The 16,475-nt window shown below is 41.2% G+C and overlaps 1 protein-coding gene across 2 annotated transcripts in view; it reads left to right on the top strand.

The window, feature by feature from the left end:
* Positions 1-11,367, top strand: part of COMMD10 (COMM domain containing 10) — a 66,621-nt gene extending 55,254 nt beyond the window's left edge. For both annotated transcript variants that reach the window (XR_004691593.2, XM_035100291.2), the window contains 2 exons: positions 4,815-4,874; positions 5,362-11,367. Coding sequence is in view for 1 of the 2 variants with exons in the window: in XM_035100291.2 (XP_034956182.2) it covers positions 4,815-4,874; positions 5,362-5,400 (99 nt within the window). In the remaining variant the exon portion in view is untranslated. The remainder of the gene's footprint in view (positions 1-4,814; positions 4,875-5,361) is intronic.
* Positions 11,368-16,475: the final 5,108 nt, after the last annotated feature.

Genomic DNA, 16,475 nt, shown 5'->3' with positions numbered 1-16,475 from the left:
AGAATTGAGCTGGCTTTTTCATGTCAGAATCTGCATGTTTGATGAGGGGTACTCTTTTGACAAACAGCTAATATATTTCCCAAGAAAAGAAAAGGGGGGGGAGTGTTTCCTTCAATTTTTATCCAGATCCTGAACACAGCTCTGATGAAGCTGCGAAAAAGGCCCTAAAGGCTGGTTTATTTTTGTAAGACTTCAAGGAGCCCTGCAAGCTTGGAGGTGCTCATTCCTTCCTCAGTTCTGCTGCTGCTCACCTGCAGCCAAGTCATGGATTGGCTTCACCTTACATTTGAACCCAGGCCTCTGGCTTGTTTCTCTCCAAACAAACCATGAATGGTAATGCCAAGAATAAAGCTTGGTTACAGCTTGTGCTTTGTTTTGAGTTTGAACGAAACAAACCACGAACCAGGGTTTGGGCATAACACTACCGTAAGCCAAACCGTGGTTTGATTCTGCAGGACCTGTGACGAGTAAAGCAGATGTGATTTTTACACACTTGCTTATCCACGATTTGTCTTATTGTTACGTGCAAACTGGACCATTGTTTTATGCCATGTTTTATTTTGTAAACTGAGACGCTAATTTATTGTATTTTCATCTGCTAGAAAGGATAAATTTTTATGCTGCATTTTAGTGGGGGGTTTTAACGTGGTTTTTAACTTATTACCTTGCATTTTAATACTTCTTGTTTTGTAAGCCACCCAGGGAATGTGTGTTGATGGACAACATATAAACCTTGTAATAATACATAAATAAAAGTAAACACAGCACAGCCAACAATACAAGTCAAGGTAGGAGTCCAGCCTTAAATATATATTTTTAGTGTTCACCATGAGTCTCATCATTCATTTATTTATTACATCTTAACGGTATTTATATGCGGCCCAGTAACCAAATTCTCTGAGTAGCTTACAACAGTAATAACATTAGTTAAAAAGTAAATGAAATATGCAGCATGCTGTCAATTCAGGTTGCCAGTCACTAATACAATTCCACAAAATGTGGCAATATTTTAAATACATAATTCTGTTTTCATATGTGTTCCCTAGAAAGGCAGGAAAAAAATAGAACCAAGTATATACAGTCATACCTCAGGTTACAGACACTTCAGGTTGCGTCTTTTCGGGTTGTGCAGAAGAGCGACCCGCGCGTGCGCAGATGCAGCACTGCGGGTGGCGAACATGCCTCCCGCACGGATCACGTTCACAACCCGAGTGTCCATTGTACTGCTTTGTGTCAAAATGCAGACTGGAAGCTAAGAATGAATGAAATATGGAACATGAATCCATACTAGGCTGAGTTGAAGTGTTTGATGCTAAAGTGGTGAAATCTCTCAAGTCAGGCATGGAGAACCTTTTTGGCTTATAAGGTCACATGATGTCACAATGACACCAGGTGACTGGGTGATTTGAAGTCCCAAAGTCAAGACTCCAAAGCACTGTGCACAGCTAAATCTTGCACACCTGATGTGGCAGGCTTTGGCTGTGCCATAGAGTCAGAGCCTGGATTCCCTCACCAATGCACAATCGGAAGTGCACTTTTAGCTCATTGGCAGCTGCGCCTCTACAGGCCCTACACCTGATGTCACATATGATGTCATTTATGGGTCAGATGACCGTGGTTTAGATAAAAGGGGCCACATTTGAACTGCTGGAGGTTCTTCACCCCTCTCTTAAATAATATTTCCCTTGCATCTTCAGTAGATTATTTTTTTCAAGACCATCTTCAACAGTTTACATTTTGATGTGTTGTGAGCTATGTTGTACTGCTGTTTTAATGTTGCAATTGCTTCTCCCCCCCCCTTCTTCTTTTACTTTGGTTGTCAATTGATACAGGACTTCTTTTTAGCGGAAAGCAATGTAGAAAATGTAATACACCTAAACCCTATAAAGTATAAGAAGTTCTGAACGTTAATGGGTGCCAAGGATATTACATTTAAAACAAAAATTAAAGTTAAGCAAAATTTCCAGTCAGCGGTACCCTTTCACAACATTGTTATATACCGGTACTTATTGGCTGAATGGTTTAAAAGATACATGCAAAAGTATATTAAGGCTTTTCTTCTGTGACTTTCTGTGAATAGTTAGGGTCTGCGCTAACCAGTGCCAAATCTCGACTGACAGTTGACCAAAGCGTCCAAGTTTTGTTTGTATAGCGTGAAGAGCAAACTTCCAGTAATATTTTCTAACGTTTGTATGTGTTTGCTTTTCAGAATTGTGTGTTAATAGCACTGATTCAGATTGCAGGTGATAAACTAGGAGGTTGAGACACTACAGTAAATTGTTGTTTAGAAATGGGCCCCTCCTCTGTCTTTCCCTCCACTTCTTGACTTGCTCTCTGTTTAAAGGCCGGCGGAACATTTTACAAATCTTTCACTTTCCTTTTAGCATATTATGGTGTGTGTTTTTTATAGAGAGAGGAGCAGCGGGAATCATGGCAGAAAGAACTCCTTTTCCAGGACTTCTGTTTTTTATTCACTACCCCATTCCCAGCATTGCTTTGTTCCCTCCACTAGAGCTAAGACTAGTCTCTCATACAAATTACTGGTCCTTTGTAAGTTCCCCCAGATTGCTAGAATAGGGGCTTTTTCTACTGAAGAGAGGAGGTGGCATTGAGGTAGACATGCTGGCCCCAGTGATTTTATGGCTGTTAATAGCCACTTTTAAGGGTATGTGTTGGGCAGTGTGTTTGCTTATGAAAATTCAGTATGCCAGGCCCAAGTTCCCTGAAATAGTTGGGCTGGTGGTCAAATCCAATCCTTGTAGTTCCTGTTTTTCTTTCCTGCCTTGAACCGAAGATGCATATAAAACACCTCTTAAACCACTTGGGGGAAAGAAGTGCCATTTTAATTTGTTTAATCTTTTGGTCTGGCATGGTCACAACTGATTTTATACACCCGCTATAATAATAAATCACTTTACAGAAGGTCCGAGTCTAACCTTTGCACACAACTTATTCAGAATCTCTTTTATAAAATAAAGGTTATGTGAGTGGGTATTTTAGGAGTATCAAGTGTGTGAGAATGACCTTGGGACCTACTTAGTTGCTTGTTCTTCCTGTTGCTTCAAACATGAAGAAACCTTTTAAATGTTTTTAACATTTCTGGAAAGCCAGAGTTCATTCTGAGCTCCCCTGACCTTCTTCCTGTAACTGTTGGGGGTGGGGGCAGGTTGGAGGGCAAGCCAGCTCCTCATACTGGCTGTGGCAAGTGATGTATTTAATGTATGTGTCATGTTACATCCATGTCTGAATAGGCAAGAAATACTATGGTCCATGGGATCATGAAGAGTCGGACACGAGTAAACAACAACACTTTATCAAAGGAAAAGGATTACCTTTTACAATATTTTGCTTAGCTTAGCATTCTGAAAAGCTCCAAAGAATTTCCACCTTAAATCAACATACATTTTGCATTATCCTTGTTTAATGTGGATATACCAAGTAAGCTTATTTTAAAGAGCACGATCCCACTGTTTAATAAACCATTCGTTTACCTTGGGGTTCCATTGTTTAGTACGCAGTAATCTGGGCACTAAAATCAGATTCTTTACCCTTCAGAAATTATTTCCTTTTAGGTAACTTGATCAACAACGTCTACTGAAAGATTAGCTGCTAATGCAGTAGTTTTACCCGAAAATAAGTACACTGGAGTGAGTAGAATTTTCACTGCAGCCTTCAAGAAAACTGAATGGAGTTCTTGTCCCACTTAGTACCTTAATATATTTCTTAATTGGGCTGGAGTGTACTTTGTGTGTATGCGTGTGTTTGCCATCAATTTGTTTCTCCTTCAGTAGTCAGTTGTGCCAAGAAGAAATTCTTCCATACAGATCGATAAAGCAGCACACCAGGATCAATACAACAGTGACAGCTTTTCTACAGGAATTGTTGGGCCACTGTGGTATAGAGAGAACAGTGTGCTGCACCTGGGTTGGGGAGACATGAAGTGTACTTTTGGACAGGTCATTCCTTTGTGGCCTAACCCACCTGCCAGAGTTAGTTGTGGTGCATCCCTATGTCCTCCTTCAGCTCTTGACGAGATGAAAGTGTGATAGAAAACAGTGCTATGTAACTGAAAGCAAATTCAGAGGAATCAGTGTAGGAAGACATCACATTTGAAGCATGCTTTTTTTGACTCAAGTAGACCATCAGGTTGGATATACATATGGAAAAAACAACAATGCCTAAAACAATGTATTTAACTCCACCATCAAACCACCACAGGCTTACTAATGCACAGAGCCGTTACCTGTTTCACCCACTGTGCCCCTTCCTTCAGTTTTTCCTTTTGCTTTTAGTTTACCACTGCTTTGAAGCAGCTTGGAATGGCTGTAGCAATCTCAGCATGAAAAGTTCAAAACTGTTAGATTAATTTGAGGTATTAACTCCGAGCTGATGTACTTGCTTTTAATGGCTCTGCGAGTTCAGTCACATTCACTGCCTGCACAGTCTCCCTGTAATGGAATTTGCCAGCACTTGAAAGGACTACTGAGAAAGTGGAAATGTAATCTTGCATTTAACTAGAAAAGCACAACAATGAAATAATTTTCTTCCTTTGCATCTACTTTTGTTATGACTTGGAGAACAACTTCCAGAGGAACAAATGAAGTTGCAGATCAAAAAACATCATTTCTCTCTCTCTCCATAATGTAAATATGTATGTATTGTCAACATCTGTAGGGGTTTGCTGGAGTATTCTGCTCTTTTATGTCCCAAACTGCTGGAGTTAAAACTTTAAGAGTCTTGACGCCTGAAGAAGTGTTGCAGGTAACATCACATTATATGGGCTAACTCTTTGGGCGTTTTCTTCTCTTTCACAGAACATGGAGAAAGTGTTTGTGGAATTCAGTCATCAAGAGCTGTTTGAGTTCTATAACAAGGTCTGTACTGGAGCTTTTACAGACTTCCTTACATTTTGATAACCTTTCTTTTACCTTTAATAAGTCTTTATTACCAGTCCTTGGGCTCTAGCTGTTTTTGGTTTGAGCTTTCCTTGTAAACATGTAATAGCTTCATCCCCCAAAGCACTGCATCTCTGAGTTATGTCTCTTATAAAGCGCTAACTGAATGCAGGTTTCGCATTTGCCGTTGAAGTGCTTTCGAACAAGGTGATGCTTGCTATACCCTTTTAAATCTACAAACTAACAAAAGGACAAGAGACTTTCAGGATAGCATATCCTTATTTGTGCTTATACACATGGCGAACTCACCCAGTCAGAATAAACATTTATATACATTGCAGATTTACGGGAATTAATTTCAGGAGTTCTTGTTGCTGTTTGGGTATATTTAATTTGCATAGTTTATTATTTCTCTTCTACCTTCCATGTTTCTAAACATTTTTCTTTTTTCTTTTCTGTTAAATAGTTGGAGACTATACAAGCACAGCTGGATTCTCTTACATGATACTGTGTGAAGACTTAATTTCTCCCATCACATTCCTCTCACTTCAGTATTGAAGATAACTTGGCTGGCAGTGTTTGCTGAAATGCTTAGTTGGCTGTTGTCGATAAATGGCTTATCTCTTCTTTGGCCAGTAACTTAAATTAAATCATTGATAGGAAAACTGAATTTCTAATTGACTTAATCTCCTCGGAGTTCCCAGTGTTCCAAGAACATGTATCATTGAGGGGCAGGGTATGGGCTACCTTGTTTTGCTGTTCTTTGAATTACTTTGGAATATATTGTGTCGATTTTGGTTTTGGTGACGTTTCTGCAGAGAAGATGGTAACTTAAATATTGGTGGTCCATAAATGAAATGTGTATTGTTACTGTTTTCTAAGACTGTAACCTATTCAAAAATTCTATTTTTAGTGGGGAAACTCCCCAGACTAGGTGGGTGAAGGTCTTGCTTACTTTCTTACCCAACTAACAATGAATCCAAGTATAGTCCACACAAGCTTTTGAACCCTGCATATGCAGATCCCAGTCAGGGATAGTCCCTACTTCTGCTCTCCTAGTTTATAATCAAAATGGAGAAATCTAGAAATTTTAAGGACAGATTTAGTTTGAGGCACAGTTTTGGTCAAGCACATGAGATGGCCTTTTCTTGCTTTTCTCCAGGTTTCATAGATTTGATACTCTGACAACATTTATCTTTTTACTGTGCCTATACACCCACCTGTTCTTCCTTCAGATTGGTCTTTTGTGTGATTTCCAGGCCTTCTCCCACTTAAGGCAGTAGCCAGGACCAGACTCCTCAAATCTAGCTTGTATATTTCAATACCACTATTCTTTAAGACTATGCCTATTCAAGAGCCTTAGTTCTGCTAATGGAGATGATTTTCTCTCTCTTATTCCTTAGCTAATGAATAATGACAACTATATCCACCTGTATGCTATCGTTCCCACCCTTTACCATGAGGTCCCAGGGTAGGTTACAACTATTTAAAAATACAGTGTTAAAAACCCCCAGTTAAAACAGATTACAATCAATAGAATAGGGTGCATCTTAAAATATATATCTCAGGTGTCAAAGGCAACAGTAAGGAGGTGTGCTTTAAGCATTTGGCAAGAATTATACAATGAAGATGACAGATACGTGTGTGTGTGTGTGTGTGTGTGTGTGTAGGGGGGATTCTGCAATGTAGGGACTGCTGGAGGGAATGTCTTCTCCTTATCTCCCAGGGGAAAAACCTTCTGAAGGTGGTAGAACTACAAAGTGTGTCCTCTCTGCCGATGTTGGCACCCTAAACTCCTACCCAACCTAGTGGCAAGTCAGCTTGCCAAAGTTCAAAGACCAGGGGTCAATCTACACAGTCGAAGTCTAACCTGAAGCACAGACCCATAGAGCGCCAGGCACATCCAAGCCAAGGTCCACCAACATGGGCAGACACAGCGCCTCTGCTCTGCTGCCCTTTTATACCTTGCATGCTGATTGCAGCATCTGGACTTGATGAGGCTTGTGACCCTCACCTGTTCCAAGCCTACTGCAGCTGAGGAATCATACCTCCCAAAGCTAGCGAGCTCCACCTGGCCAGCTAGGGAGCTGGGCTGTGGGCCCTGGCCTGCCTCAGTCTCCTGGATCACCCCTCCTGCTGCCCCCTATGCCTTAGAGCCTGCCATGTTCATGGAGAAAGGGGTCCTTCTGGCTCGGGTGATGGGTCCTGCTGCTCTGGTTCCTGTGCACTGACCTTCATCCCCTTACCATTCTCCATCACCCCGTGAGTACTTCTTTCCCTATTCTCTGTATGTCCTGGTGTGTCCCAGTCCTGGCTACCCCCCTTTGCCAGGATCCCATTCCTCCCCCCTGTCGTCTTACCAGTTCATGACAGTCTGTAGTCTTTTAGATGCATAGGGCTTGTTGCTGTAACCGCTAATGGTCTGCTGGTCTGGGAAGGAATAAGATGCTTGTATGGTATATTATTGAGCAGGGACAGGGACCTATTTTTAAACCTATGAGCTTCATGCTCCTCTGGGCAGCCTGCCAGGGACCATGTGCGTTTGGTAAGTGTGGCCAGACACAAAAGCAGCCAGAGCAATAAATGTAAATTTCACCTTCGTGCAGATTGGTTTCTACACACCTACCCTCTCGATCCTCCATGCAGGCAGGCAAGAGGCATTATCAAGCTTTCAAGGACACATTCAAACCAGGCAAAAAGGACTTGGGATGCAAATAGAACCAGTGAGCAGTGTGGCTTGGGGGCATACCAATGGCTTCGTAGAAAGACAGGGAGGGCCACATTTCCCCAGGCCTGAGGTTCCCTATTGCAACACATGCAAGAAACAAAGAAGGAGCAAAGCTGGACTCAAATCCCCATCCCAACATACAGCTATTTCTCAGGTTTGTAGAGAATTTTATGTGATAAGGTGTTTACACACTCTACCCTGTGTCTGCTATCTGAAGTCAAACAGTTAAGCAAAAGGTTGTGCACAGCAGTCCTCATTTACTTGTTACTTACTGCATAGTTGGAGGAACTGGAGATGGAGAGAAGGGTTAATTTCCTTCATGAGTTTAATCCCTCATGTACGAGATAAGCTAACAGGTGCAAGGTCAGCCAAGCCAGTTGCTATGACAGCGGTCGAGTGCCATCTATATTAGTGATATGTCCGGTCAGTGAGTCCTCCCGTGAGTCAGGAGTCTGTGTTACGTCTTGAATTGTGGGAGCAACAGAAATGTTTTCTACTTATCTGTATCTCTGTCTGCAAAGCCTACAAGGTGTGTGTGTGTGTGTGTGTGTCACAGAATTGTTGAGTTGGAACGGACCCTGAGGGTCTAGTCCAGGCATCCCCAAACTCAGCCCTCCAGATGCTTTGGGACTACAACTCCCATCATCCCTAGCTAACAGGACCAGTGGTCAGGGATGATGGGAATTGTAGTCCCAAAACATCTGGAGGGCCGAGTTTGGGGATGCCTGGTCTAGTCCAACCCTCTACAGTGCAGGTATCCTGCCCACATTGTCAACATCAGGAAATGTGCTACTGAAGCCTAACCTTTTGCAGCAGTAAACTATTTTGGACCTTAAGCTGCTTCTGTGTAGTGACTGGAACTGGGGGGGGAACTTTCACTGTGTGAGTTTCTTGCCTCTGATTCTCCACCACCATAGCCCAGTAGTAGGGCATATGCTTTCGAGGGAGGCGATCCCAGTCCCTGCTATCTCTGGCGAAAAGGATTAGGTAGTCAGGGGAAAGAGCTTTGGGCCTTAAACCGCAGAGAGCTGCTGTCGGTCAGAGTATACAGTACTGGCCTGCATGGATGAATAGTCGCACCTTGGTTAAGACAGCTTCCTAGGTTCTTATTTATTAGTGCATATTAACTCCCAACCTATGCATAACAATTTCCCTTAGAGATGGCATGGCACATTGCCATCAACTTACCGTTGTCTTTTAGTAATTGATGTGAGGTTAGTTGGCTAATTAAATAGGATGGTAGTAACATGGCTACTGTTTTAAGTATCTAAATATGATTCAGCTCTGTGGAAGAAAGGAGGAGGATGGGATGTAATGTTGGAGAAGCAGAGCAGATACTGTGTCCTACAGATACATGGGCATTTACAACAGAGCTGAAGCAAAAAAACAAAAAAAGAATGTGCTGAACTGTAACTATGAATCATTTCCAGATTTTGCAATGATTTATGTTCCAGGCTCAACTTACATCTCCTGAAAAGCCATCAGCAGTGTTTTTGCATTTAGTAGGCAGGAGTATAAAATCTCAATTTACTGGTGACTTTAATTTCCTGCTAAGAGGTATATGGTTCATGATCAAAAGTAAGATAATATAACCTGAAGTCACTGAGTGGATTATATGATTCTTCGCAGTGATAAGGATGCCAGATATGTGTACCATTTTGCGTGCTTTGCGTTCGTTTGTTTTTATGTTGCGAACCACCCTGAGATCTGCGGATGAAGGGCAGTACACACATTTAATAAAAAATATTAATAATAATAATAATAATAATAATAATAATACCATAGAGCTGGAGACAATTCCATACTTCCTGGGCATGCAGTATTGATCCATAATACACCCTTTACATATTCTGCGAAGATGCTGATATTGTAATTCCCTACATTGTCCCAACCTAACCTAATGGGTGCTCTTACTAATTTCTGCCTGAGTTGAGGGTCAAAGCAGATGAGAAGCCATTCACACTACTCTCAGTTGTGTGAATGACTTAGAAGTAATTAGCAGGCACAAAGCTCCCCCCCCCCAAAAAAATCTGGAAGTGGATGCCAACCCAGTGTGACTATGGGGTGGGGTGGTGCTAATTCCTCTGTGCTGTGGTCAAGATCAAAAACAACCGCACTGCAAACCTGCTTATTTGCAAATGAAGAAACGGCCCATTCACATCGATGGAAGCTTTTCTTCCAGTGTAAATAGCAGGCATGATGCTCCTGATCAGGACCACAGCAGGGGGCAAAAAGGCAATTCCCCCTGCCACCCATACCATGGTCTCAATTGGGATCTTCCTCCCCTCTGCTGCCCAGCTCCTGCTATTTTATTTTAAAGAGATATTTACACTATTTCTAATTGTATAAATGGTGCCTTGTCTGTTTTAGCCAGGACATTTGATGAAACAGTGGCATTTGTTCCAGTATTCACTGATGACCATAAAATGATAACAATCTCTCTCTCTTTGTTTTTTTCTGTGTTACGGTGCTCTCTGAAAGATATAGGAAAAGTGGCATTATGCCTAAATGACATTTCAGTGCGATTCAGAGTATATTTCTCTGAAGTTGGAAAGTTCAGGCTGGAATTCATTTGGATTTCTTCAATCTATAAAAACAAGGGGGATAAGGGTTTGGATACAGTGGGGCATTTCACAATATCTCAGTTTAGACAACTTGTTTTGTTTTGGTAAAATGATTCCAGAATAGATACATATGGAATGATGTTTTCCTAATATACTCTGTTAAAACAATTCAAAACATTCACATGCAACCTTACTGCCTGTTATTTCTTCTGATTTCAATTGCATCTCTTAACAAACCGTTCAGAAAACCTCCCTCAGTCAAGTGTGTTTAATACAGGAGCTGTTTCTCCAGGTGGGCCAGGTTAGGAGAAGCTCAGCACTTCAGATAGATTGTTTTTCCATTTAAATGGATTGCAGGCCAGTTCTGGGATCACTTAGGCCAGTGTTGGCTTGCTAGTTCTCTCCTGGTGCCCTTTTCCTGGTTGTTTCCTTTGCTTAGAAATCCTGATCTTCAAGATATCTTTTCCACCAGAGGCTTCCCTGAATTCATAGAATCAAAGAATTTTAGAGTTGACTCTACTAAGACCCCTAGACCCCTTTTTACTGGCAAACCAGGTGTTCCCCATCTTATATTTGTGCTGCTGGTTATTCCTGCCAAAGTGCAGAACCTTGCATTTGTCCCTAATCAAATTCATTTTGCTAGTTTTGGCTCAGTTCTCCAATCTGTTAAGGTCATCTTCAAACCTGTCTTCTGCGACATTGGCTATCTCTCCCAGTTTGGTGCCATCTGCAAATTTAATGTTTCCTGTTTTGCTGGCCTGTGAGAACCAAAATGAAGCCCGCTAGAATTATGACCCATGAAATGCTGGTATTTGGTGCCTTGGAGAGTGCAGTTTTAGAGTCTTCAGTGATCTGCTGCTTGTGAAATGAAACTAAATGAGAACATACCAGGTTCTAGGATAACTGAGCCATTAAGTTGTGCTGCCATATTTAACAGGATAAAATTCAAAGGGCGGGGGAACCAATTGGAAGAGTTTAGAAGTGTGAGGAGAACCGAAAATAAATCTGAAGAACTGGTGCTACTAAGATTAATGGCAACATAATAAGAAAGTCATATATTACAAAGTAAAATATAAAAATGCTCCACTCTGGAATGTATTAAGAATAGTGAGAGAACGTCATTGTAATATAAAATCATTCCATAACAACTCTAATAATTATTTATGAAATACCTCTACCCAAACCATTTATGAAATACCTCTACCCATACACTTACTAAGTGGCAAGTGCCATTTAATTCAGTAGACAGGCTTCTGAATAAAAGCGTACATAGTGTGTACTTAAACCAAGTTAATATTTATTTTATTCTAATAAGTAATTGTATTGGTTGTGGCCAGCTGAAATGTCAGAGAATAGAATCCGCAGTTTGACACCTAAGACTAAGGCGCTCAGATTATCTAGTTCAGCCTGTTGCATCTTACATGAATTTCCAGTACATGGATCTCTTCAGATATCTATCTAGGCTCATTTCCAAGCTTCCTTCCACGCAGCTTGAGTTTCAGTATCTGTCAGTCTCTTGTTGGATCTAGTTTACTGTTAAACTTTCCAGTGTTTCACCATACTACTAAAATAGAACATTTTCAGTGCATTTAAAATGTATCAGATGCTTGTAGAACCTTGCAGTTTTTTCTGCACATAGTCATTTTCATTCGGTTGCATATAACTTAAGTTCTTCTCTGAGTAAACCCACTGCAATTAATGGAGCTAATTAGTCATGCCTATTAATTTAAATGTATCTCCTAACATATGACTTAACATTGGATGCAACAAATAGTTTTTAAAAGAGCACTAGCCCCCTTTGGTAAAACCAGGTTTTCCCTTTTTTATCACTAATTTTAAAAGGCTACCATAGACTCAAAGTTATGCTCAAAGAGGAAGAGAAGTCCCACAATCCATTCCTATGTTCATTTACCTGGAGAAAGTCTTGCTGTGTTTAGCAAGACTTAGTCTTATGTAAGTATATGTAGGATTGAAGCTCGAGGATTCAGAAGTCTGATAGTGGAAAATCTAGTTTTTGTTCCATCTGTTTCAGAAACCTCCTAAAATTCAAAACATATAAAATGTAATGATCAATGAATGATAAACCAACTGTTATTTTAACTCTCTATATAAAGAAAAAGCATGCAGAGCTGTTACATTAGTAATTTATATATAATTTTAAATTTCCAAACCGGGACTAAGACACAATGAATGTTAAGGAAATGGTAAGCAAAACTATCTCCCTTCTGAAAAACTCAGTGGCGGACCATTATTATTTTCCCCATTTTATAAGATGGGGAACTGAGACTGACTTAATGGAAGCCTTCCAGTGAGCAAGTTTGTAGGTAACAGATTGGCACTGCATTATTTTTAATCAATTGGATCATAGTGCTATCTGTGATATTATAATTAATCTGAAGCTGTGTGTGAATGCTAGTGAGTGTCACACACTATACGATTTAAGAGAGAGGAACTTTAGGGCAATGTCCTATCCACTGAAACCATAGTACCAGATTTTACATCTAAGCTAAAAATTCTGCCAAATGCTAGAGTAAACCAGCATGGTGATTTCAAACCCCTATTCCGCTAGAATCCTGTTTTCTTGAAATGTGACAGATTCAAAGCCATATTATATATCTGCTACAACTAGTTCTATTTTTCTAGAAAGATGATGTCCCGGAACTCTCCTGAGAGCTGAGTTCCCCTCTGGAGAAAAAAGCCCTAGCTACAGCAATGCTTCCAGAAGGCTATATTTGTCCAGTTAGAACTTCTGCAGTGAATTACTGTAGTTTCCATCTGTTCTTACACACCCTGAAGGTTGGGGGCGGGGAGTGTGGAGCAGCTTAGAAGTCAGATTGGTAAGACTCATCTGACCATCATTATTTAAAATGGCTTATTGTTCAACTCTCATTAGAAAGAGAGAGGGAGGGAGGGAGAGCGCATGTACCTGTCCATTGGAAAGGAAGGAAAAAACAGCACAGTCAAGTCTTGGCATGCAGTTCCATTCTGAAAATGAGTAATTGGGGTATGAAATGACACTGTGTTGAGGTTTTTATACAGGTAAGGTGTTCAATAGAGAAAAGAAAAGCAGACTTTACAATCCCACAGGGGAGTCATGTTTTGCTTATAAGGGATAATGCATTCATTCTTTGGAGACCAGGATGCTTGTTCTGCTTACATTCTGTACTGTCAGCTGAATAATCGCCTAACAAACTATGCCCATAGCCCTGCGATTTCATTTCTTTCCTAATATGTACCATAAAGCTGCTAACCTCTTCAGCAAATACACCTAGGTCGGGGAATGTCAGGTTGTACAAACACCATTTCCCACTTGTATCTTTCTTTTAAGTAGTATTGATATTTGATTAAAAAAACATATCTGAAATAATGCTGATGGATGGCACAGGTTTCTCTCCCAGATGTATTTTACAGGCTGCTGTAGCAAAGCGTGGAGGGGAGAAAATGAAACACTTTGTCAATACAAGATGTGCTAAATAAACCAGCTAGCAAAAAGAAAAGAAAAAAAAGAAAAAGATGGGGAGGGAGGTTTATGCTTAAGCAAAACCAACAAGTTTCTTTAAAGCAGAGATATTGTGAGACAATAGGGCTGAATCTACTGAGAACTTCTCTGATACCACCCCCGGTGAAATGTATGGGAAACATGCTGAAAGCACAGCTGGGATCTAGTGCGGCTCCCATTCAGTTCAGTGTGAGATTAGGAAAATGGGTGGACTTAGTGGTGTGAATCCAACTTCATATGCAGGAAACACAGGATTGTATCCAACGAAATCATTGAACAAAATGGAATGCCCCCCCCCCCCACTGTTCCTACATTCCCTCCAAATCTGCTCTGAGGTTTTCCCCAACACTTTGGAGCAGGTTTGGGACAGGGGAGGACCGCAATACCTCAAGGACCGCCTCTTCCCATATGAATGTACCCAGACGCTGAGATCATCTTCTGAGACCCTCCTTCATGTACCTCCTCGAGAGGTCCAGAGGGTGGCAACACAAGAACAGGCCTTCTCTGCAGTGGCTCCCCGTCTATGGAATGCTCTCTCCAGGGAAGTTCGCCTGGCGCCTTCATTTTAACCAGGCCTTGGGTTGATCTGATTTACATCCTATGCCCTTTTAAAATGTGCTTTTTGTTGGGGGGGCTATTGGGTTGTTTTTATTGTTATTATGTATTTTGTGGTTTTATATCTTGATTTTATTCTGGGAACCGCCCTGAGACCCCCGGGTATAGGGTGGTATATAAATTCAATAAATAATAATAACAATATAGGAAGAGGAAGGGAAAACTACATTAAGTATGCAGTGATTTAGGTGACTGTGACCCATAGACTTCAATATTAATGTCAATAGCTATTTTATGATTGTATTTCACCCTTTTAAGGAATTTTTCTAATAATCCTATACTAGAGCGAACACTTTTAAGAGTTAGAAGAACTTCAGAAGTCTCTAATTATGGTGCCTTTGTGAACTTTCTCTGGTGCCAACGAAGCCCAGGGGTGCCAACTTGAATAAAATATTGGAGGGGGAGGTAATCCCTGCCTCACATGCACAGCATTTGAATGGCAATGCCCATCACCTTGAGGGAGCTGACCCCTCAAATATGTTAGGGGGGGTAGAGGAACCTTGGCCCCTAGGATTTGGCTCCTATACTTGAGCCTCCAATCTGCTCTGTAAAGCCACCTCTGCGGGTGTTATACTAGTGTCAGATACATAATACAAACTGCTGCTTTTTCTGTGTGCATATCATTCAATGGCAAGCATGACTCCAGAGGTCAAATTATGACGACAGTGGGGTGTTCAAATCCCAATATATTCTGCTTCAGCTATAGCCAATAAGTGTTGTGATAAACAACCGGCAATAAAATCCAGTGCCGTCTCCTTAGCTGTTTTTGTTCTGTAAAAGTTCAGTTCTATTTAAACACGGAAGCCGGCAGTTGCAACTCTGAATGCAGGCGGAATGGGTCTGTTATATAAGAAAGTGTCATTTCTACAGTGATGTTTTGTTGTTTTTGCAGAGTAGAGGTGTGCTTTAATTTCTCACCACCCAGGAACAGCAAAATGTTTACGTAAAAGGACTTCTACTTCCTCCCCTGCTTTATAATAACTGCTTGCCTGTAGCTCCGTAGGGAAGCTAGAGATTGGTTCTAACCAGGGTGGGGGTGGGGATTACACTCCAGATTTAATCCTGGCCATAAGAAGGTAGATCGCAAGGTGTATGGTTGCAAGAATGTGTTTTCCTCAGATAAGAAACACAAACCATTTCGTAATCTGAAACATTCAAGGCTTATCTTGGTCAGCTGAAGAAATGCAGATGGAGACATGTCCAAAGATCGTCTTACAGTGGACACTGACTTAAATGTCTTTTCGAATACAAGGTTATTGTCATTTTGCATTAATGAACCCTCTGTGGGCCCAAGCCTAGACTGAGTATAGAAGCAGGAGCACTGGAACAATGAAAAATACACAATAAAGTATTATTAATAAAATATATTTAGAAGTAAGACTCAGAATAAGCAATTTTCCTGTGTGCCTTGGATACATCTATTTATGCCTGTGTTTATTTCTTTATTTTCTGACATTTATATGCAAACTTTCTTCCATCATGAACCCCAAGACAGCATATATATTATTTATATCGATAGCTCATCCTGCTCCCAAGAATGTACTCTGTGGTATTCAGAGACATTGAAAACTAATATAAAAACAGCCTAAAATACAATAATATGCATAAAAGAGCAATTCCAACTCAAATCCACTGCACTACCGGTAAAATAATATGTGGAGAGTTAAGCTACATAGGCCCGGCTGAATAAAAAATGTTTTTACCTGGCACTTAAAAGCAGATAAGGGCAGATGGAGCAAAGCAGAGCCGGTTCAAGGCATTTTGACACCTGAAGCGAATCACAAAATGGCGCCTCCCCAGCCAGGGAAATTGGGGTGAATGCAGAGAGAGAGAGAGAGACAGAGAGAGAGACAGAGAGAGAGACAGAGAGAGAGATCTGCATCAGGGACAAGTGGGAAGGGAAGATCTACATCGGGAACAAGGGGGAGAATCGAAGCAACCTTTCCTGATGGTTTAAGTGAGAATCAAATGCTGTTGGTATGGGGCGCGTGCTCTGAATCACGCTGGGTGTATGCAAAGCCCAGGAGACTCCAGAGGGCAGACCCTGCCATTTCTTCCCTAGGGCTTAGAGGAGAACAGTAGTGTAGTGTCTCTTATTCACCAGCACACCGCTGTAGCGGCCACGTTGTAGGGGCTGCTGAGGAGATAGCAGATCCGGCTGCGGCATCAGCAGT

The sequence above is a fragment of the Zootoca vivipara genome, chromosome 11 (genome assembly GCF_963506605.1).
Source record: "Zootoca vivipara chromosome 11, rZooViv1.1, whole genome shotgun sequence".
In the NCBI taxonomy this organism is placed as follows: Eukaryota; Metazoa; Chordata; class Lepidosauria; order Squamata; family Lacertidae; genus Zootoca; species Zootoca vivipara.
The sequence above is the reverse complement of the archived record's forward strand: the minus strand, read 5'-3'. Positions and strand labels throughout refer to the sequence as shown.